Source organism: Macaca nemestrina, chromosome 10 (genome assembly GCF_043159975.1).
Source record: "Macaca nemestrina isolate mMacNem1 chromosome 10, mMacNem.hap1, whole genome shotgun sequence".
NCBI classification, from domain to species: Eukaryota; Metazoa; Chordata; class Mammalia; order Primates; family Cercopithecidae; genus Macaca; species Macaca nemestrina.
Genome location: NC_092134.1, coordinates 26,426,924 through 26,451,550, shown reverse-complemented (window position 1 = coordinate 26,451,550; position 24,627 = coordinate 26,426,924). Strand labels below are relative to the sequence as shown.

Genomic DNA, 24,627 nt, shown 5'->3' with positions numbered 1-24,627 from the left:
ATGGCATATCCAGGCTCTCTATCACAATTATCTCTAATTTCATATGTTTTCTTAATTATTTAAAATCTGGAAGAAGAAAGATAATGACTTCGATGCAGATAATTAAAGAAAGTGTAATCAAGATCTCACTAAAAATGAAGAAGTAAACCAAATGATTATTCAGGGCTTAGTTTATTTCCTACTGTTTGCCTTCTTCGCTCTAACTGCCTGTGTCTCTTTAATACCACTGCCAATGAGTAAACATTGGAGATCACTTGTTTTTCATTACTTGCTGGTAGTTCTGGGGGAATTAGGATATTAAGATTGATTAAAATGAAGTTGGTGGATTTATTGCTTTGAAAGTTGAGATGAGACATTTTTATTAAGGATGTTCAACCAGTCTCTGAAATGACCTGGTAGCATCACATCTGTTGGAACTTTTATAATGATTAGTAAACTGGAACAGTGCACCCTACAACAAACCAATTTAGGCTTTTTGGAAATGAAAAAAATCTCTAGTGGAATTGAATCTTAAGAAGGTAAACCAGAGTGGCTAGGTCAGCATTTCTGGAAGTGGTTATGGTTGTTCATATGAGATAGTGACTGTTTACTTAGTATTGCCTCAGGAATTCTTCCTAGGATATTCTGCCATCTACAATGTATGTATAAGAATGATTGTTTGGGGTGGGCAAGAGATGTAGTAAAGTAGCAGACCCCACTGTTAAGGCATTCAACCCCCAATTTTTCCTCTCCTCTTTTTTATTTGCCATAGAGTGATTCTCATCAGTTCCGTGTAATGGCAGCTGTCCTTCGTCATTGTTTACTAATCGTAGGTCCAACTGAAGACAAAACAGAAGAGCTACACAGGTGGGTAAGCTCTGTATTGACATCGCAATGAAGGACGTCATCAGTTCTTGTTGGTTTTGTGCATCTAATTTCAATTGTTATAAGCACAAGAAAGTGAAAATACTGCAGTAAATCAGGTAACTGGTAGGTCAGAAATCATGATCATGGAAATCATTACTGTGCCCTGGTGAGAAATTTTTATTCTGCCCCCTTTCACTTTGTTACATTGAGGTTCAACAGGAGAAGAGAATTTGGCATTTGTTGCAAATGCCACAGATAGTTGCTGTTCTTGGTTTTATCCAGAACAACAGTAATAGTACACAGTTATTGAACACATACCCTGTGGCATTGTGCTAAGTGCTTTATAAAGATTAACTTCTTTTAATCACCATGCCAACTATAGGTAGATTCTGTAATTTTTCCCTTTCAATATGAGGAAACTGATGCAGAGAAAGATCAAGCAATTTCTCTGAGATTATACAGCCCTAACAAGTGGAAGAACTGGGATTTAAACCCTGCTTTTAATTACTGCACTTAACCAGTACTCTGACTAATTTCATTTGAAGAATACTTACCAAAAAGTATATATTTTGGCAACGATAGTTTTATTTTTTAAAAAAACTTGAAAGAATTAGGGCATAGTGTCTAGTATTAAAATATATAAAATAGGCCGGGCGTGGTGGCTCATGCCTGTAATCCCAACACTTTGGGAGGCCGAGGCCGGTGGATCACTTGAGGTCAGGAGTTCGAGACCAGCCTGGACAACATGGTGAAACCCTGTCTCTACCAAAAATACAAAAAAAGTAGCTGGGCATGGTGGCACATGCCAGTAATCCCAGCTACTCAGGAGGCTGAGACAGGAGAAACGCTGAACCTGGGAGTTGGAGGTTGCAGTGAACCAAGGTCGCACCACTGCATTCCAGCCTAGGCAACAGAGTGAGACTGCATCTCAAAAAATAAATTAATTAATTTTAAAAATAAATAAAATATATAAAATAGTTCAGCTGTGTGCCGTGGCTCATGCCTGTAACACTAGCACTTTGGGAGACTGAGGCGGGTATATCACTTGAGCTCAGCCTGGGCAACATGGCAAAACCCTGTCTCTACTAAAAATACAAAAATTAGCTGGGTGTGGTGGCACATGTCTGTAGTCCCAGCTACTTGGGAGGCTGAGGTGGGAGAATCTCTTGAACCTTAGAAGGCGAAGGTTGCCGTGAGCCGAGATTCCGCCACCGCACTTCAGCCTGGGTGACAAAGTGAAACCCTGTCTCAAATAAATAAACAAAATAGTTCAAATTTTGCAACTTGTCCATTAGAACTGTTAATGGACTGCTGTAAAAATTTATCGTACTCTGAGAACAACTGAATAAGAATTAATGCATTTTTCCAGTTCTCTTTCCATTCTGGATCAGATTTGTAACAACAAGAGTTCTGACTTCATCATGATACTACTCATGGTGCTTTATTATACATGAATACAAATGGCATTTTAAACAATTCAAATAAACTCATATCTGCAAGCAAATTACTTTGGCATTAACTCTACATTTAACATAGGGTTATTCTTAGTAGTAGAAATTCCTTTTTGAACGCTTAAAATATTCAGTTTTCCAAAATATGGCTTAAATAAAACTATAGAAACACAGCCAGAGTGTAAAATGAAGCATATGCTTAATTGTTATTTTTCAGTCAAATCCATATTATTTTAGTTATGATCAGCAACTTATTATTTGATATTGTACTGAATTTGCTGGTAGGTTATCTCAGCGTACTCCCTGCCCTGCAGCCTGTCAAAAGACTGTTTTCTTCTTGATTAAAAGTGTAATTTTTTTCTGTAGCTACAAATCAAACATTCCTTTAGTTTTCTTAAAACAGTACCTTTAAAAAAATCAGATTAACTACAATAAATCATATCCTAACAAGATTTAATTAAGCATTTTGACCCACTGTAATTTTTTTTCGTAATTAAGAGACACTAGAAATTTGGACCCTAAAAGTAAAAGAAAATGGCCTTATAAGCCCAAGAGTAAGTTGATTTTTTTTTTTTTTTTTTTTTTGAGACGGAGTCTCACTTTGTCACCCAGGCTGGAGTGCAGTGGCGCGATCTCGGCTCACAGCAAGCTCTGCCTCCCGGTTCACGCCATTCTCCTGCCTCAGCTTCCCGAGTGGCTGGGACTACAGGCGCCCGCCACCACGCCCGGCTGATATTTTTGTATTTTTAGTAGAGACGAGGTTTCACTGTGTTAGCCAGGATGGTCTCGATCTCCTGACCTCATGATCTGCCCACCTCGGCCTCCCAAAGTGCTGGGATTACAGGCGTGAGCCACCGCACCTGGCGTAAATTGATTTTTTTTTTTAAGAAGTCAGATATCACAAGTTAAACAATCATACAAGGATGTGAAAGAAAAGCACTTTGACCAAAATTGCTATACTAGTCACAAATACATTGCCAAAGATTTTTCCGAGTAATGAATTTAATATCTTGACGCAGCACCCAGTATTTGTTGAAAGAGAGCAAAACTATATAATAGAGGTTTTTAAAATAAAGTTTTTTTTTTAAAGTCAGATTTATTTTCCTTAGTGATGCTTGCTTTTTTCTTTAAATTTTCTTTTATCTTAAAAGTTACTTTGATATCAGCTTCACTGCAAATAAGGAGTATCCCTAGAGCCACAGACAGGATCTATGAGTATTTCTCAAAGACTTTCCTGGGAGATTGAGGTTGCTGCTGACTTAACAGTTTATCTGGAATGGCCTTGCATGTTCCTTTAATCAGAATTAGAGTGATTATTATCATTTTGAGCAGTAATGACTGTAGGCTAATCCATTTAAATACAATGAAAATGGCACTAACCTCAAAGTGCTATTTTAGGAAGCTTCTGTAGTGACCCTGAAAACAATTTTTCTGTGTGTGTGTGTTTTAAGCATAAAAATTTTTCTAAAGGATTTCAAAGTAACATCTCAAATTCCATTTTTAAAAGTTATTTTCTAAGTTTGTTTTTACTTTTTTTTGGACACTTTGATTTGCTTTAAAGAAATGTTTAATGAAATAGGTAACCCTGGGTAGTATAGTGTATGGTTCTGCATTATCATCAAACCCAAAGAGTTGTGATGATGATTAAATGAGAGGTTCATAAAGCGCCTCTTCCCTGGCAACGAGAAAACAACCAGTAAATGGCACTTGCTGCGGCTGCTGCCACCACTGCCACTGTGTCACTGATGTGCTACTTCTATTAGTATTATGATAAACATACTGGCTTTTAGAATATTTACTGTTTTAAATATTTCTTTAATAGTTGTTGGTTGATTTTGATATGCTGTTTAGGAACTATGCCTATGTTTATCCTGTGATCATGTAAAGAAATCTTCTTTCTTTTAATCCAAATGTTTCTGAAGCCAGATAAGTCCTATGATATATGCATGTTAGGAGCCTATAAAGGTGCTTTTGGAGAAAAGTAAGTTTGGAAAAAAAACAGCCTGGCAGCTTTTTGTGTCTTTGTAAGACAGTGCCATTTTATCAGAGAAGTCAAGAGGTCATGGACATAGAGATGAAATGAGTTAGCACGCAAAGATAGCAGACCTTGACCTTGATTTCCACTAATCAACATTTTAGATGGTTTTTAAAATCTATTCTCTTTCATTTCCTTTTTGTCCATACTTAATTGTAACAGGTAGGTTGTTGGTATGATCCACCTTTTTTGCTCTATTGAAGGACATCCTAATTCTGTTCATCTCTGTGTGCCTGAAAGTATTTTCAGCACTCCAGTCCATAATCAACAAGCTTATGCAGAAATATTTAGCCCAAAAAAGTTGGCATGTCGTTGTGGTTTTATTTTATTTTGGAGAGAAGGGAAGAAATCAGGATGGCCTATATGCTGATGAGAAGAGGGAAAGATCAGATCTGATTTAATTTATTTTAGGCTCTCAATCTCGTTTTCTTTTACTCACTGAGTACATTGGTATTTCTAAAGCTTTTTGTTACTGTTTCTTTGTTTAGACTAATTCATTTTGTCTCACATATTGAAGGGGACAGTATAGGCAATACAATACCTAATAACAGCTTATTACAATGCTAAACATAATGTCTTAAACATAGCAGTCTTTTTTTTCTTTCAGTTTTTTTTTATAGTGGTAAAATACAGTTATAAAATTTGCCATCTTTTAAGTGTACAATTTGGTGGTTCTATTTAATGTGCAACCATCACCACCATCCCTCTCCATAACTCTTTTCATTTATTCATTAAGATGGCTCCATCTTCTCCACTGCACACAGAGGTGTTTTTCAAAAGCAAATGTCTGCTTTAAATCTTGTTTTGGCTCCTCTTTGTCTTAAGGATTAAGAGAAAACTTTTTGGCAGCAGGATTGGTGGGGGATCATTGTGCAAGTATTTATGATATGTAGTCTCATGGAAAATCTGTTTCTCTTGGTTAGTTCCCCCTTTCATCCTGTATGTATTATTCTACCAAACCTTTGAATATATATGTATGTGAGAGCTTATTTCTGAGCTCTCTGTTCTATTTCATTTGTCTGTATGGCTTCAGGCCAGTAATACACTGTTTTGGTTACTGTAGCTTTATAGTAAGTTTTGAAATGAGTAAGTGTGAGTTCTCCAGCTTTGTTCTTTTTCAAGATTATTTTGGCTATTCAGAGTCCTTTGAGATTCCATATGAATTTTAAGGTGGGTTTTTCTGTTTCTCAAAAGAATGTCATGCGGATTTTCATAAGGATTGCATTGAACCTATAGAATTCTTTGGATTGTATTAATATTTTAACAATACTCAGTCTTCTAATTACACAAGGCAGACTTTTAATACATGTTTGAAAATTGAGTGATTTCATTTCTGTTTATTAATTAAGCACTACTATTTGTTAGGCACTATGTTGAGTAACAAAAATGAACACAGCACAGTCTCTGTTCTCCATGACTCGCTAATCAATAGATAAGACAGATTTGTAAGTAAATAAGTAGAGTTGTTTTGATGAGTGCTGTATTGGACATGAATAAGCTTATATAGTTGTACAGAAAAGGAGAATTTACTTTGGAGAGATCGAGAAGGGGTTTGCGTTGGTTTTGTCGTTAGCATAAAGCTCTTAACTCTTTAAGCTGACTCTCTGTAAATGACAGTCATCTAGGTGAACAGATGTTTTCTGAACTATAGCTGAGCACTGTTCTTAGAGACTTCACAATGCATACCTGGAGGAACATGGAGACTAAATTCCCTTACCGTCCAGTTTAGATTAAGACTCCCCTCCCCCGCACACACATATCTTGTCACTGTCTTATCATCTGCTTTATTTTTTTTATAAGGAGAAAAGACATAAATGTTATGAAAAGCTAAATAACAATTCAAGACAAGAATAGAGAGATATCACAGATATTTTTTGAGTAGTCTCCCAGTAAATTATTCAAATAATAATTGCTAATAGAATTCAAAGGGCATCGTCACTATGGTTTGTCATGATAAGAAAGTCTTCCTTGCTCAAATGATACCTGTCCTGGCCTTTTCCAGACCTCTAGTCCTCTGATGATTCCTTTTTCTCCTATCTGTAAGTCCTCTTGTAGATTTCCTTTCTTCCATCTCTATTCTAAAACATTTGTTCATCATTTCAACCTACTCCACTCCATTACCATGTCCTGCCAGTCTTAAAGCACTCAACCCTAGATCTGATCAGCCCACCTTCTTTCTCCATAGGCTGCTGAGCCCTAAGGGAAAGTTTTACCTAACCTGACAGATGGCTCCATCTTCTCCACCGCACACAGAGGTGTTTTTCAAAAAGCAGATTTCTACTTTAAGTCTTTTCATGACTTTTCTCTGTCTTAAGGATTAAGAGAAAAAAAATTTTTATCACTGTACATGTGTTTATGATATGCAGTCTCATGTAGAAAATCTGTTTCCCCTGGTCAGTTCCCGCTTTCATTCTATGTGTATGATTCTGCCAAACCTTTGCAACTCTCTAAAGGCCTTCTGCACCCCCTTATCCTTAGAAGATAACATGTTTTTACTTAGTTTTTATTTATGGATATTTGGGGTGGCCTGGCAACATGGGGTAGGGGTTGTGAGATTATGAGAGAGCTTAAAGCCTTCAAATACATCTTAGCATGGCCATTGAAGCCTGACATCTGGATTAAATCTCAGCCCTTTCCACAAGACTTCAGGGCAGAATATCATGCTAAAGTGTCAGAGTCTCTGCCTAATAAATTGGGCAGAATGCTGTTATCATGGCAATATGCCAGTAACTTCTGAATGAAGGAAACCATCTCTGGTTGTGTTGTATTGGATGAATCCATGGAATTGGATCTGAGGCATTGGCCTTCACCTTGAGAACTTTCTGCCTCGACAGCATCCGTGTTTCTGTTATCAAGCAACACATTTGCATGGCAAGGAGCCACTTCCCTTGCCTCCAGGAGCCTACCATTCCACAATCTGCATGACTGTATTCAAGCTACTCTGCTCTTCTTTCTCTTCCTTAGACACAGATTCCTTATTAGGGCCTTTACACTTTCTCTGTCTACTGCCTGAAATCCTTTTCCCAGATCTTTAAGAGGCTGAGTCCTTCTTGACACTGAGAACTTAGCTCAAATGTCACTTCTTCAATTAGGCCTTCCATAATTGCCTAATTTAGATTACGACCCCCCTCCCAGCCCCCTGCCACCACATACACACATATCTTGTCACTACCTTATCATCTGCTTTATTTTTTTCATGATACTTATCACTAACTGAAATAATCTTCATCTTTTATTTTTCCACTTGTTTATTGTTTCTCTCCTTCATTAAATTGTATGTAATCCCAGCACTTTGGAAGGCCAAGGTGGTGGATCGCCTGAGGTCATGAGTTCGAGGCAGGTCTGGCCAACATGGTGAAATTGCGTGTCTACAAAAAATATAAAAATTAGATGGGTGTGGTGGCGGCCACCTGTAGTCCCAGTTACTCAGGAGGCTGAGACAGGAGAATCGCTTGAACCTAGGGGGCTGAGATTGTAGTGAGCTGAGATGGGGCCACTGCACTCCAGCCTGGGAGACAGAGCAAGACTCCGTAAAAAAAAAAAAAAATGCTTGAAAAGAGTGAAGATTGTGTCTGTCTTGTCTGCCATTATATACCCAACACCTAGAACAGTTATACTTAGTAAATGCTTAATAAATATTAATTGGATGAAGGGATGGATAGATAGATGATCTTGCTGACCTCTTAAGAGGCTAATTGGAAACTGTCAAGCAGGATCGTTCTTAAACCCTTAATTCCCCATCCCTACCTATAAATGTACTATAAAATGTACCTGTTCTTTCCTGTTTTCTGCCAATATCAGGAAATTAAGTGGCTCTCTCCCTGCCCAAGGTTAACATGCCCACACCTTTTTCTTCTGCCTCTTGAGGCCTTACTTCAGCATTGAACTCCTCTTCTAGTTCTTCAGTCTCTTCTTTGGGCTTTATCCCTTCAATATGTGACATGCTGAGATCTGTCCCTTTTGTGAGGAAAAAAAATCTTTGATCTTTATCACCTCAGAGATATGACCCTGTTTCTTCCCTTCCCTTCCCAGCTAAGTTTTTTGACAGTGTTTTCTGTGCCATTAGCCTCTAAATATTTTTATCATATTCCTAATCAGTAAAAATTTTTGAATACACCCCTGAATATATTTATTTACATATACCTTATATATATATGCTGCTAAGCTGATATACGAAATAGATAATGAAATTATATATAAACAATAAAAAGGGATAACATACAGACTAATATTTTAAAATAGATTTTTAAAATTAACCTGCCACAAACTTTTAAAATTATCAGCTGGGCATGGCAGCTCACGCCTGTAATCCCAGCACTTTGGGAGGCCAAGGTGGGCAGATCAGTTGAGGTTGGAAGTTCGAGACCAGCCTGACCAACACGGAGAAACGTCATCTCTATTAAAAATACAAAATTAACTGGGCATGATGATGCATGCCTCTAGTCCCAGCTACTTGGGAGGCTGAGGCAGGAGAATTGCTTGAACCTGGGAGGCAGAGGTTGCAGTGAGCTGAGATCGCACCACTGCACTCCAGCCTGGGCGACAGGGTGAGACTCTGTCTCAAAAAAAAAAAAAAAAGAAAAGAAAAAAATTATCAAATAGCAGAGGTTTTTCTTTATGTTCTGCACAATTACTGTTTAAGTACCTTGTTAATTGTGGTGGCTTTGAACTATCATTAGCTGATAGCTCTGGGCACATTAGATACTTGATATGTTTGGATGTTTTGTCCCCACCAAATCTCATGTTGAAAGGTGACCTCCAATGTTGGAGGTGGACCTAGTGGGAGGTGTTTGAGTCATGGGGGTGGATCCTCATGAATGCTTGGTGCTGTCCTCCATGTAACAAGTGAGTTCTCACTGTGATCACTCGAGATCTAGCTGTTAAAAGAACCTAGCACCTTCTCCCCCTCTTTCTTGCTCCCACTCTTGCTGTGTGATACACCTGCTTTCCCTTCATCTTCCACCATAATTGTAAGCTTCCTGAGGCCCTCACCAGAAGCCAATAAGATACAAGTGCCATGCTTGTACAGCTTGCAAAACTGTAAGCCAAATAAGCCTTTCTTTATATAAATTACCCAGTCTCAGCTATTCCTTTATAGGACTAATACAGTACTTAAGGCAAAACTCCTTAGTATCGTAGTAGTTGTAAATTCATGTTACAGATAATTTCCAGTTTTTCTAAAACTAGCTTCTTGTCAGCTCTGTTTGGATTGTCCTTGTTTTGACTCATGATACGGCATACAAAAGGCTCTGCCGTTTTCTTATCCTTTGCTTATGTTACTTATTATCTTCAATGTTGGTGTCTTTGTATTATAGGATTTATTTAAAATAGTTTATTCATTTTACAAGAATTGGTTTAGTTAAAACTGGATAAAATATATAAACCCAGTCAAGTGGGCATATGTAAATTGTAATATGACCAGTGAAGAAAGCGAATGAGTGACCAGGAAGGAAGGACATCACTGCTACCCTTCTGTAACGTGGAATTTTAACTCTTCTCTCAAGATGCTTTGCATTTGTTTGTGACATGGGGAACATTTGATTTATGGTTCAGGTCTGGGTACCAGTGTCAATTCATTTATAAAATATTAGTAAAGCTTAATTTCTTTTCAACTTTCTAGATAAAACTAATAAAAATAGAAGTACTTTGGCTGGGCACGGTGGCTCACGCCTGTAATCCCAACACTTTGGGAGGCCGAGGCGGGCATATCACGAGGTCAGGAGATCGAGGCCATCCTGGCTAACACAGTGAAACCCCATCTCTACTGAAAATACAAGAAAATTAGCCAGGCGTGGTGGCAGGCGCCTGTAGTCCCAGCTACTTGGGAGGCTGAGGTAGGAGAATGGCATGAACCCGGGAGGCGGAGCTTGCAGTGAGCTGAGATCACGCCACTGCTCTCCAGCCTGGGCGACAGAGTGAGACTCCATCTCAAAAAAAAAAAAAAGGACTATTTTCTTCCCACATCCAGTGGATCATCTTATGTACCTCCAGGGTTGCATCCACCTCACTTTGCAGACTACTGGTTTGTACTTACCATTTCCATGGCTTTACCTGCTATTCATTCTTCAGCCCACTGTAATCAGGCTTCTGCATCTAATCCTCTGCCAGCACAACTCTGGTTTAAGGTCATCAGTAAGTTACCTTATCATAACATACAAGACTTTTTATAATGTCCCCACCCCATTTCATACATACATGAATAGACCTTTCTGGTCTTATTACCTACTAAGACCCCTCCTTTAGAGGCCTTATCGTTTGCTTTAGGTTTAGGAACCTGTTTTCAGTTCTCCACAAGTACCATAATCTCTCATTCCTCCAAATTTTTGCTATTCCCTCTTGTAGTGGAATATGTCTGCTGTTCAGAAGCTCCTTAATTGTTGACATTTACTATGTGCCAGGAAGAATGCTTTGCATGCCTTTCTTCATTTAATACCAACATCAACCTGGTAAGTTTAAGCTCCTTTATTTCAGAGGTAGGACTAGGCTTAGAAGAGGTTATATAATTTGCCTAAGGCTTACTAGAATTCAAACCCAGTGCTTTACAAATTATGTTATGCTGCCTTCCCTTAGGAAAAGGAGTTTATTTTCTTTTTTATACCTGGCACATAGCACAAGGCATAGCAAATATTATATTTGTTGAATGAATAAAGTGAGGTTTGAGCTAGTCTTAAAGAATGAAAATGTTCTAGGCAGGAGAAAACATGGACAAATACAGAAAAGAGAATGTGTCTACAGCACATTTAGAGAACAATGACCTGGTCACTATGGGTTAAAAGGTATTTCACTGAGAGTAGCATTCAGGGGTCTTTCCATTCAAAGTTTTCTTGAAGCTTCCCCGCCTGCTGCTGCTGTAGTCCTCTCTTGTTCTTCGTAGAAAAACTCCTTTAAGTGGTGACTATCTGATTCCTCTACTATTCTGTTAAATCCAGTTCACCAAGGCTTTTAGCCTCACTACTCCACCAGAATGGCTATTGTTAAGGTCACTAGTGACTTCTGTGTTGCTAAATCCAGTGGACATTTTTCAGTCATCCTCTTACTTGATCTGTCAGCATCATTTGACACAGATCATCACTCCATTCTTAGATACCATGCTATCTTGGTTTTCCTCTTACCTCACTAATTATAAGTTCTTTGTCTACTCCTCAGCCTCTGAATGACAGAGTGTTCTAGGCTTAGCTTTCATAGTCTTTTAATCCACATTCACTCCTTTACTGATCTAATACAGTCTTCTCTAATACCATCTACATGCCAATGACTTGTCAGTTTATATCTCTCTCTAACCCTGATCTCCCTGCCTGAACTCCAGACTCACACAGCTAATTTCCTATTAACATCTCCACTTGGATGTCAACTAGACACCCCAAACTCAACATCCAAAATTAAACTCTCTATCGTCCCCTAAAAAGCACTTCTCTTGCAGTGTTTCCGAATTTCAGTTTATGGCACCTCCAGCTTTTCACTTCCTAAGGCTAGAACTTTGGATTCTCTCAAACTCCACACTAGCCTGTCAGGAAATCCTTCAATATGTATCGAATGAACCACTTCATTGTTAATACCTTGTTCAGTCACCTGAATTATTGCAGTAACATCCTAACTATTCTCCCTTACGTTTGATGTCCTACTGACTGTCCTCAGTGCAGTAGCCAGAGTGACCCTTTTAACCTAAGTTAAGAGGATCTCATCATGCAAAACCCTGCAATGAATGATTTTCCATTTCCATCAGAGTAAGAATTAAAGTTATAATATCCTACAGGACCAATCTGGTCCTCTCCATGATATACCTGATGTCATATACTACTCCTCTTATGTGTGGTGGGTCAGCCACACCAACTTCTTTGCTGTTCTTCAGACATGCCACTGCTCTTGCCCCAGAACCTTTGCTTTTACTCTTCTTCCTCTGATGCTCCTTCCTCAGTCACATTACTCATTCTCTAATCCCTTCAAGTCATTTAAATGACTCATCTCAGTGAAGTCTTCCCTAACCATCCTATTTAAAAGTATAACCCAACTGGGCGTGGTGGCACACGCCTGTAATCCCAGCACTTTGCCAGGCCAAGGCAGGCGGATCACGAGGTCAGGAGTTCAAGACCAGCCTGACCAACATGGTGAAACCCCGTCTCTACTGAAAATACAAAAATTAGCCAGGCATGGTGGCACACGCCTGTAATCCCAGCTACTCAGGAGGCTGAGGCAGGAGAATCGCTTGAACCCAGAAGGCGGGGGTTGCAGTGAGCCAAGATGGCGCCATTGTACTCTAGCCTGGGTGACAGAGTGAGACTCTGTCTCAAAAAAAAAAAAAAGTACAACCCATACATACTAGTTTACCCTCCTAGGTTCTTCCACCAGAGCACTTGCCACCTTCTAGCATATTATTTAATTAATTAACTTAAACAAATTTTATTGACTTTTCTCTCCATGCCAGAAAATAAGTTCTGTGAGGACAGGAATGTTTTTATTTATTTTCTTTATAATACCTGCCTGAAATAGTGCCTGGCACAAGTAAATAATAAATAGTTACTGGATTGAGTTAGATTAAATAAAATTACTTATTTACATCTGAAAATCTTTTGGGTTTTTTTTTTTTTTTTTTTTTTTTTTTTTTTTTTTGACAGAGAGTCTCACTCTGTTGCCCAGGCTGGAGTACAGTGGCACAATCTTGGTTCTCTGCATCCTCTGCCTCCTGGGTTCAACCAGTTCTCCTGCTTCAGCCTCCCAAGTAGCTGGGATTACAGGCATGCGCCACCACGCCCAGCTAATTTTTGTATTTTTAGTAGAGATGGGGTTTTACCATGTTGGCCAGGCTGATCTTGAACTCCTGACCTTGGGTGATCCACCCGCCTCAGCCTCCCAAAGTGCTGAGATTACAGGCGTGAGCCAAAACACCTGGTCGGGGATCGTTCTTTTCTTTGCCTGAATCATTTTAGATGGTTTTATTGTGGTTTGGTTGATATATAAAAAGCTGTACATAGTTAATGTATACAACTTGATGAGTTTGGAATTCTAAGTAAACACCTGAGAGGTATTACCATAATCAAGGCCATAAACTTTGTCATCAAAACAGTTTTTGTACTGGCATAAAACAGACATATAGACCAATAGAACAAAAGAAAGAGTTCAGAAATAAACCCACACATAGATAGTTCTTCAGAAAGGGTGCCAAGAATACACAATGGGAAAAAACAATAGTCTCCTCAATAAATGGTTTTGGGAAGACTGGATTTCAATTAAAGAATGAAATTGAATCCTTATGTCACATCATACACAAAAATCAACTCAAAATAAAGACTTAAATGTAAAACCTAAAACAATAAAACTCTTAGAAGAACACTTAAATTAGCCAGGCATGGTGGCACACACCTGTACTGCCAGCTACTCAGGAGGCTCAGGTGGGAGGATCACTTGAACTTGGGAGGTTGAGGCTATAATGAGCTGTGATCACACTACTGCATTCTAACCTGAACAACAGAACAGTAACCTGTCAAAAAAAAAAAAAAAAAGGAGGAGCAGGAGCGGGAAACATAAGAGAAAAAGCTTATGGACATTGGTCTTGGCAGTGACTTGTTGGGTATGACACCAAAGCACAGGCAACAAAAGCAAATGTAGACAAGTAGAATTACATCAAACTGGAAAACTTCTGCACAGCAAAGGAAACAGTCAGCAAAATGAAAAGGCAACTTATGAAATGAGAGATTAATATCTAAAACCTATAAAGAACTCTCAATAGCAAGAAAAAAAAATCTGATTTTAAAATGGGCAAAAATGTGAATAGACATTTAACCAACAGAGACATACAGACAGACAACAGGTACATGAAAAGGTACTTAACATCACTAATCATTAAGGAAATGCAAATCAAAACCTCAATATCATCTCATACCTTGTTAGAAGGGTTATTACCAAAAACAAAAAAAAAACAAAAACCTCAAAAACAAAAGATAACCGATGGTAAGGATGTGAAGAAAAGGAAATCTTTTTACACTGTTGGTGGAAATGTAAATTAGTGTAGCCATTATGGAAAACAGTGTGGAGGTTTCTCAGAAGATGAAAAATAGAATTATTTGATTCAGTAATCCCACTTCTGGGAGTATATCCAAAGGAAATAAAATCACTACTTCAAAGAGATATCTGCATTCTCATCACATGTTCATTACAGCACTGTTCACAATAGCCAAGATATCGAAACAACCTAAATGTCTATCAGTCAGATGAATGGATAAAATGTGTGTATGTATATATACACACACAGCACAATCAGTGGAGTATTATTCAGCCTTTAAAAAAAGAAGGAAATCCCATCACTTGCAATAACATGGGTGTATCTGGAGGACATTATGATAAGTGAAATAAACCAGACACAGGACGGATACTCCATGATCCCACTTTTATGAGGAGTTTAAAATAGTGAAGCTTGTAGAACTAGATAGTAGAATAGTGGTTATCTGGGACTGGGGAGAGGAGCAAATGAGGAGGTGCAGTCAAAAGATGCAAAGTTTTAGTTATGCAAGATAAGGTCTGGAGATCTCCTGTGTAACAGAGCCTATAGTTAGCAATACTGTATTGTGTACTTAGAATGTTGCTAAGGGAATAGGTCTTACGTTAAGTGCTCTTACCACAAAAGAAAAAAATTACTTTTCAAAGATTTTGAGGGGTTTGGGTACAGTGGCTCACGCCTGTAATTCCAGCACTTTGGGAAGCCAAGGCAGGAAGATCGCTTGAGCCCAGGAGTTTGAGACCAGCTTGGGGAGCATAGTAGGACCTTGTCTCTACTAAAAATTAAAAAAATAGTGAGGGGCATGGTGGCATGTGCCTGTGGTCCCAGCTACTCAGGAGGCTGAGGCGGGAGGATTATTTGAGCCCAGGAAGTCAAGGCTGCAGTGAGCCGTGATCACGCCACTGCGCTCTGGCCTGGGCAAGAGACTCTATCTCAAAAACAATTGTTTTTTTTAATGAATAAAGAGGGTAAAAGGAAAATCTTTTGGAGATTTTAAGATTCATTTATGTAGACTTTTCAGTCTTGAAAAAAGATATGTAAGTCCCAAATATAAAGAAGATACATTTGACCAGGAAGATTTATTAACAGCTATGGATCTACATGTGCCATATCATGTTCTTCAGTGTCATTTCATGTTTTTGTCCAGCGATTCACAGAGGACTAGATTTTAGATTGCTTTTCCTCTCCCACAGCTGACAAGGCTTTAATCAGGGCATTAAGGAGTTCTAAATAGGTCTTGCTTTTGAATCTGCATATCAGGAGGGGGCTGGGAGCATGAGCGGGAGGATGTCATGTCTCAGTGATTAATGATCTCTAGGAAGCTGAAAAGGGGAGTGTAATATACACAGTATTTCTACCCCCTGGAGTAGGAATGCAAACACTATTGTGCAGATCTGTGCATAGTCACTGACTTCCTGGTAGCTGGAGAATTTCATACACTCTTCTACCACAAATAAAACTGTCAGAGAAGTGACAGAGCTCAAAAAGCTGGCCTTCCTTACTTAAAAAGAATAGCTCAAACACAGTGAGCCAGAAAATTAATTTTGTAGTTGTTTGGAAACCGAGTTGTTAAATAAAAAGTAAGAAAATGGGAACTTTTCTTGAAAAGCCTAAAACCTCCAAATATTTGTTGAATCAAACTCTACATTTGGTTTCTTAAATTTACTGAATTCCTGGGAACTGCTTACTTTAAACGAATTTAAAGGGGAAACATTCCTTTGTAATGAAATGACCCATCTTAAACTTTTCAATCTGGTCTCTGGTAGGTTCAGAAAATCATACGGTCTGTGGACTCAAGAGCCTATTGCCTGATGTTTAGGGAAAAAATCGTAACATTTCAGAATGGCTTGTATACAGTTTTTGAAAATAATTCTAAGGTAGAGTTATTTCCCCCCTTTTATTCTCAATGAATCTATGGTATTATTTAGTAACAATTTCCAAATGCTTAAGATAGAAGCGAAACATTCTGAGCTATAGGTAAGATAAACTACAGATATTTGCAAAAAAGTTTTAAGAGAAAGTTTTTGGGGAAAGCATTGTATTTCAGCCACCTTTGATTATTTACAAATAACCAAATATAGAGAATTTGTGCATAACACCAATAGCAGCAGCAGTATTTGGTTTTAGTGAGGACAACCAAATAACTTGTATTTTACTAGGAACCATTTATTCATAGGACTTGTTAAATTATTTTTTGCTCTTCATTTTTTTGATGCCCTATACATTACCACCTTCTGTTCTGCATTGTCTAACTTTTAAACTGATTTCTTACCAGTTTTTATTTTTCCATAATATAAAAAGAAAGGAAATATTCATTCTTGGGGAAGTGGAGCACAATTCAGGGTAAAGGAAAGAAAAATTTTTGTATTTCTATTTCTTTGTTTTTCTGTTTGTTTTGCTTTATTTTTTAGGGTGTCGCTATAAAGTAAAAGGAGCTACTGGTCTAAATTAAGATAGTATCAGATAGATTAAGCTCTAAATTTGGTTTCCAAGTGGTTAGACTTTTAAATTGCATTTGCAGGAGTTTATTTTTAGTCAGGATATGGTTATTTTTAGATCTGCTTCTCTGTCACTAGGAAATGAAATGCCTGTCTTTCCATTGTTGATCAGGAAGTTCTAAGGCATAGGCATATAAGAGCCAGTTAACCCAGAACACCACCACTCCTTTTAGATGAAAGAATATGAAATAATTCATGGAAGAAAGTATGTTTGCTGAGAACATATCTAATTTTGAAATTGTTAGTGTCATTTTAATCTTTTGTACATTGAACAACAGAACAAGGTTTTTAGGAAATGCCAAAAATACAAGGTTTGGGTTCCCCCTACTGGCGTGCATCCCAGGCTCGTGTATTCATTAATACACAGCTGAAAGGCCTAGGGGCTAGAGATTAGAAGTAGCTATATTAACTTCATTTAGAGACCTGATGATGAGAAAGAGAGAAAAAATTCCATTTCCCCTTTTCTGCATATGTCTTACAAAAAATGGGATGATTTTAAAATTGTACTTTCTACATTTAGAAAGAATAAAACTTAATTCTACAATATTTGGTTTTAATGTTGCTACTGATAAGCTGCTTATTTGCAGTGCTTCTCAAATGCTTTATGTTGTAATCTAAGGAATAATAAAACACCAGTGGATCCACAAAAGGATTTAAAACCCCAGGGAAGAAATGCAAAGCTAGCATTGTTGCCATAATAAAATTAAAGAGCTGGCATTAAAGCTCACTAATTCCTATTTTAGCATTTCAGAAAGGGACATGACATCATGTGATTGTGTCTATTTAACATTTGTTTTTTCTAATTTGTACAACATATATTTGAAACAGTTTTTTATTTCCTATCTTGTAGTAAGTGCCAAGTAATATTAATGGCTCATTTTGGAAAAGAAATATTTTAATTGACTCTTAGAAGTCACTTTTGAACTTCTTATTATGTTTGCATTTTAAAGGACTATTCAGTCAAGTTAAAATATTGTATTTTTTTAATTGCTTTTCAGCAATGCAGTCAACCTTTTAAGCAATGTTCCAGTCTCTTGTTTGGATGTTCTCATTTGTCCATTAACCCATGAAGAAACAGCCCAACAGGCAACGACTCTAGATGAACTGCCCAGTAATAAAACAGCTGAGAAAGAAACAGTTTTGAAAAACAATACCATGGTATACAATGGTATGAATATGGAGGCCATTCATGTTTTACTCAATTTTATGGAGAAGAGAATAGACAAGGTAAGGCTGATAAAATGTAAGCCCTGGGAAGATGCTTCCAAAAAATGTAAATGTGCCATACATACAGACACACATCACAGAGCATGATTTTTAAATCTATGCTTTTTTGAAACTGATATGTTGCATAATTGTTTTTACTTTGGAAAGCAGTTTATTACAATACATGATAAATTGCTGAAGCCATGTTAATTTATTTGTTCAATGCTGAAAATTATGTTCATGCAGCACCAAAATTATGACTAGTGCTTGAAAACAAAGGAAAAATTAATTACTCTTCCGTGTTGTTACTTTGTGAGTCCTAGAAATAAAAAATATTCCCCCAAAAACTTGCTAAATATTCTTCATAATACCTAAAAGACATCTTCCAAAAAAAAAAAAGAGAAGACCTTGTCAATTTTCCATTTGTTGTGAGCTGCTTACATTCTCTGGTCTATCACTCACTTTGTCAGGTATCTATATTAAAAGGCAGCAAGGTAGCATAGGCGAGTCACCAAAATTTTGCTTCATTCAAGCCCATTGGCTGAGCCCATGGGAATCCTAGAAAATGTAGGAACATCCAGGAAGAACCAAAAAAGGCAATAGTAAACATGAAGATGATAAAATGGAAATGTTGTTAGGAAAAGAATTATTAAAATAGCTTGTAAGCTTCGGTAACATAAGATGTCCCCACCTCGCGGATCACGAGGTCAGGAGATCGAGACCATCCTGGCTAACACGGTGAAACCCCATCTCTACTAAAAGTACAAAAAATTAGCTGGGTGCGGTGGTGGGCGCCTATAGTCCCAGCTACTCGGGAGGCTGAGGCAGGAAAATGGCGTGAACCTGGGGGGCGGAGCTTGCAGTGAGCCGAGATCGCACCACTGCACTCCAGCCTGGGCGACAGAGCGAGACTCCATCTCAAAAAAAAGGCCCCACCTCAAGAACAAATTAATATCTTCAGTTACATGAAGGAAAGTAATACTGTTAGAAACAAAACTAATGTATTTCAAAAACATATGGTTTTTTTTTATAGGGAAGCAGCTATAGAGAGGGTCTAACTCCAGTTCTCAGCTTATTAACCGAATGTTCCCGAGCCCATCGAAACATCCGAAAATTTCTCAAAGATCAGGTAACTGCTTAATGCATATTACATTGCAAAGTTAGTCTTTTTATGTGCATTTTAAACATAGAATTAATTGAATTCTCTCACAATGATTTTGTTTCAGATAATCAGAAACTCAAGTTAGTTTTAATCTTTGAAATCTTAATCAAGAAGTGTGTATTTTTTGAGTCATTCATTCAACAAATGCTACTGAGATGTGCTGTGTGCTGTGTTTTGGGCATTGAACAACAGATGAAGTCTTTCCCCTTGGGGAGTTTATTTCATAGAGAGGGGGACAAAAAGTAAACAAATATAAAATATAATGGCAAGTGTTGATAAGCGTTCTGAAGAAAGATAAAGCATTTTAAGAGAAAGGAGACACTTTAAGGGAACAAGGGAGGACCTCTCTGAAATGACATTTGAACAGAAAGGTGGAGAAGTAAGAGTATCTCTGAGAATGTTTGGAAAGGAATGTCCCTGAGAGAACAAGTTCACAACCCCTGAGACAAGAGGATGCTTTGGTATACTTAAGGAAAAGCAAGAAGGCCAGTGTGCCTAGGCCACAATATGCAAGGGGTGAGTGGTAGATGAAGAGAGGTAACAAGAGCCAGGTACAGCAGGCGGTGTAGGACTTTTCATTCTCTTCTAAGTGAGATGAGAAGATATTGGAGGGTTTTAAGAGGGGAAGTGATGTGACCTTATTTATGCTTAAAGATATCCTGGCTACTATTTGTAGGATTGACATAGTGGAGCACAAATGGATACAAGGAGACAAGTCCAAAAGATAACTGATGTTGCAAGTTTGGAGTAGGATGGTAGTGGTTAGAGTTCATACTTGGGAATATGTTTTAATATTTTAATATGTCTTAAAAGTAGCTCACAGAACTTGCTGATAGATTGGAATATGGGTTGAAAAAGAAAAAATAAGGGTGATTTTTAAACTTTCAGATTATACTTTAGACTACAAGTGTAAAACTTTGATTGTAACAATACCTGAAACTAGCCTCCTCTAAAATCCCAATTTCAAGCACCTTCTCTTAGTTAGTACCCTCAATCCAACATTCTTTCATCCTCTGAGGATTGTCAGTCTGTCAGTTTTTTCCACTGTTCTTCACTCACTTGTGTCTTCTCTCCTTACCCAGGCTAGATTCCACTTGAGGTTGATTACTATAATCCCTTCTTTCCATACATCTCTAACGAGCACCTTGTGTGCTCCCTCAGTCATACTCACCTGGCAAAACCTAACAAACTGGCTAACTCTAGCTTTCTGCCTACTCTGGGTCTCCACCAAGCACTTGAACGTAATAAGAGAAAAATGATACAACCATTTTGACTACTCTACTCTAAATTTAAGACCACCAGCCCCAATTGATTCCTTAGCAAACTCCAAGATGACTATTTCACAGCTCCTTTTTCTTCACACCTCCAATGCTTACTACTCTCTCCTCACTCTCATTTCTTGACTTTGTTTCCTATTTCACCACAAAATTAAGAAAAATACTTTATCTTTCCACCATTGCATCTGCTGTCTGCATCTATACTGCCATATCCCTTGTATTCCAATCTGTCACAATGGATGAATCATTCCTACTTCTGTCTGTGGCCAGCATTTGTCCTGGATCTCTTTCCCTCTCATGAACTTTGCACCTGCATTTATTTCCCCTCTCTCTTCTTATATTAATCATTTTTTAAAATGTATTGGATCATTTAAGTCAGAACCCAAACACATCTTTCATCTTAAAAACAAAAACACCTTCCCTTATCCCACTTCTCAAGCTGCCTTTCTATTTCTGTGCTCCTCTTTATGCAGTGTTCCTCAGAAGGTTTTCCATACTCTCACTCTCTCTATTCTTTTTACTCATTTTTGACTCCTAAACCCTCTGTAATTAGGCTACATGCCTTCCGCCCCACTGCGAAGGTGTTTATCAGAGTCACCAACTCAACACTGCCAAATCTAATAGTTCTCAAATCTTTTTTAAATTATCCAATAAAATTTGATGTAAGTATTGCCTCCTCCTTGAAATACTTTCTTCACTTGGTTTCTGGGACACAATAGAGAACCTGTTTGTGATCATCCCGTTTTCCTGACCCTAAATGTTTGAGCGCCCCAAGGCAATACTATCTTGTCTCTATCTCTGCTGCCAGGGTGATCTCATTCAAGAGTCATCCATATATGCTGATGACTCTCAAATTTGTATCTCCAGCCCTGACCTGTCACATAAGCTCTAGACTTACACAATGAACTGCCACTCATCTCCTCCCCTTGGATGCGTAGTAGGTATCTCAAGTTTAACATACCTCAAACTAATATCTTGATTTTCATTCCTCCAACCTATTTCTTCTCCTTCTTTCCACATTTCAATACATGGTACCACCATTCACCCAATTGTTCATTTGTCCTAATAAATGAACCAGGTTCATTTTTTCCCTCTGTATTTATGGTCAAGATTTAGTAAGCACCTTACTCTATCTAGAACACACTAATAGGTAGTGCTGATAAGGAGAGATTAGAAAATAGAGACCATCTTTGAGGAATTTACAGTCTGTTGAAAGAAGAGAGATACCCAAAAAGCATGAATAATGATTTAAGCAAGATTAATTAATTAAGGTCATTTCCACATTTGATTATTTTGAGACATTCTCCCTTGACTAGGAGGAGTTGGTGAAGCACAGTAAATGAAAATACTTTTTTTCTGTATTTTTGCTTTTTTCTGTAGGGGATCCAGGTACACCTAAACTGTTTATATTTTGCTATCTCTAAAGAGAATAGCAAAAAAAGAAAAAACCTATTCGTTAAATAGCTTCTTAATATGAAGGCCTTGGGCCACATATTGTGTCCTTATAAAAGATTATGTGACCCACTGTCTGTCTTCAAGAAACATGACAGTAGAGGTAAGGAGATGAAACATGACAGGTGAAATAACCAAAGATACAAGGCATAATACAGAAATCAACTTTCCTTCTGAAGAGGATGCACTGTAGACTGTTACGATCAAGAAAGGCAGAATTTAAAGTACAGATGATTAACTCTGATAATAATGTAAGTGGAACCTTGGTTTCTTATTATGCCCTGTAGTGAATACCTGGTTAAATCCAACTCATGCATACCCAAAGGAAATTGGTCTATATTCTGTATTTGGGAGGTAGGAAAGAAAACAAGTGGTAGAAATTACTGACCTAGGTTGTATTATTCTGGAGAGGCTTATAGAAGCAGTGAGCATTTGGGGGATTTGAAAAAGAAACTGGACAAGATTTGTCAAAGAAAAAATTTGTTGGAGGTAAGTATTCTGGGGGGAAATACATATGCAGTTTGGGAGTGGTATTTAACAATAACAACAAAATGTTGTTAAAAATTTGTTTTAAGGAACGAGAAACGTAGCTAACAAAATTTTTACGTGATAATCTTTGTTCATAGATTTTGTACTCTAGGTACTATAGGCATATACTACATGAAATAATTTGTTACATGTTTCATTCTTCTAGAAATGGGAGATGTACTAAGTATGGTTCAATAATGGTTCACAGTAGTAAGAATTTATTGTGTAATTACTTTGTGCCTAGTATTTTGTTCTACCCAGCCAGAGACTGAAATGTGGATTCCATAAACACTTTGGATAGGTTACTCAATTTTCTGAGATTTAGTTTCCATTTTTGTTTATAGCTGTCTCCCCTGCCTCTGATATCTCCTGGTACATGGTAGGTACTTGATATAGAAAGAGAGAGAGGGAAGAAAGTCATTTGAGTGGATCAAGTAAAATTATATATACATAAAGGGTCTGGGATATAATAGGTGCACAGTAAGTTCCTATTTGACTTTGTGTCTGCCCTCATTTCTTAGCACAGGTCCTCGCTTATATAATAGAAGGTACTTAATAAAAGCTACTTGAACTAATTCACTTTTCCTTCAACCAGCAAATATTCATTAAACACCTGTAATATGCTAGATACTGGGAAGAGAGCAGTAAACAAAACAAAGAAATCTCTGCCCCAGTGGAACTTGGTCTTGTGGAAGGAGGCAGACAAGTAAACAGATAATTATATGCTATGTCTGGTGGTGATAAGTGCTATGAGGAAGGTTATGGCAGAGTAAGGAGGTGGAGGTGTTACAAAAAGAGAGTGCTAAAGGTCAGTGATATAGAGTGGTCAGGGAATGTCTCCTATAAGTGACATTTCGGCAAACACCTGAGGGAAGTAAGGAGAGAGCCATGCAAGTTTCTAGAAAAAGAGTTTCTGGGCAGAAAGAGAAGCAAATGCAAAAGACCTGAGGCAGGAAAGTACTTGGCATGTTTAGGAAGGTCCATGGAGGTCTGTGTGTCTGTAACAGCATAGGCAGGGAGAATAGTAGAAATGAAGTCGAAGAAGTAGCAGGAAGCCAGATTATGTGGAATCCTGTAAGGAAGTTGTAAGGACCTTGCCTTTTACTGTGAGATGAGAAGCCATGGGAACTGGAGAACTTTGAGGAGTGACATGATCTGACTTTCAAAGGATCATCCTAGCTGCTATGTAGAAAATGAATTAGAGAGTGACCAGCATGGAAGCAGAGACCACTTACAAGGCTTTGATATTAGTCCAGAGAGAAATATTGGTACCTTGGACTTGGTAATACTGGAGGAGGTGGGGAGAAGTGGTTGGATTGTGGGTATATTTCAGAGGTGGAGCTGACATAATATGCTGATGGATGGATATTAAAGAGAGGAGTCAAGGATATTTCCAAGGTTTTTGTACTAAGCAATTGGGAGAATGGACTTACCATTTAATGAGATGGAAAACTGCATGAGGAACAGGTTTGGTGGAAACTTCAAGAGTCCTGTATAGGAACTGCTAAGTTTTAAAGGTCTATAAAAGCCTGGAGGTCAGAAACAGAGTAGCATAGTGGTTACCAGGGGCTGTGGAGAAGATGGGGAGTTATTATTCAATAGATATAAAATTTCAATAATATAAAATTATTAAGATCAAGAGATCTGCTGTACAACATTGTACCTATAGAATGATGGTTACCAGAGGCTGGGAAGGATAGTGGGGGAGTGGGGGGAGAAGGAGGAGTGGGGATGGCTAATGGGTACAAAAATGTAGTTCAATAGAATGAATAAGATGTAGTATTTGATAGCACAACAGGGTGACATCAACAATAATTTGTTGTCTAGTTTAAAAACAACTAAAAGTATAATTGGATTGTTTGTAACACAAAGAAAGCATAAATAGTGGATACCCCATTTACCCTGATGTGATTATTATGCATGGTATGCCTGTATCAAAATATCTCATATACTCCATAAATATATAACCTACTATGTACCCACAACAATTTAAAAAATTTTTTTCTTTTTAAATAGTTTATTATTATTATTATTATTATTATTGTAGAGACAGGGTCTCGCTGTTGCCCAGGCTGGTCTCGAGCTCCTGGTTTCAAGCGATCCTCCTGCCTTGGTCTCCTAAAGTGCTGGGATTACAGTTGTGAGCTACCATGCCCGGCCAAAAATTAAAAATTAAAAAAA

The 24,627-nt window shown here is 37.9% G+C and overlaps 1 protein-coding gene across 12 annotated transcripts in view; it reads left to right on the top strand.

Annotated features, from left to right (window-relative positions):
• LOC105497688 (RIC8 guanine nucleotide exchange factor B) overlaps positions 1 to 24,627 on the top strand; it is a 114,170-nt gene that overhangs the window by 51,955 nt on the left and 37,588 nt on the right. For all 12 annotated transcript variants that reach the window (XR_011608878.1, XR_011608879.1, XR_011608882.1 and 9 more), the window contains 3 exons: positions 752 to 846; positions 17,820 to 18,048; positions 19,061 to 19,156. Coding sequence is in view for 7 of the 12 variants with exons in the window: in XM_011768970.3 (XP_011767272.1) it covers positions 752 to 846; positions 17,820 to 18,048; positions 19,061 to 19,156 (420 nt within the window). In the remaining 5 variants the exon portion in view is untranslated. The remainder of the gene's footprint in view (positions 1 to 751; positions 847 to 17,819; positions 18,049 to 19,060; positions 19,157 to 24,627) is intronic.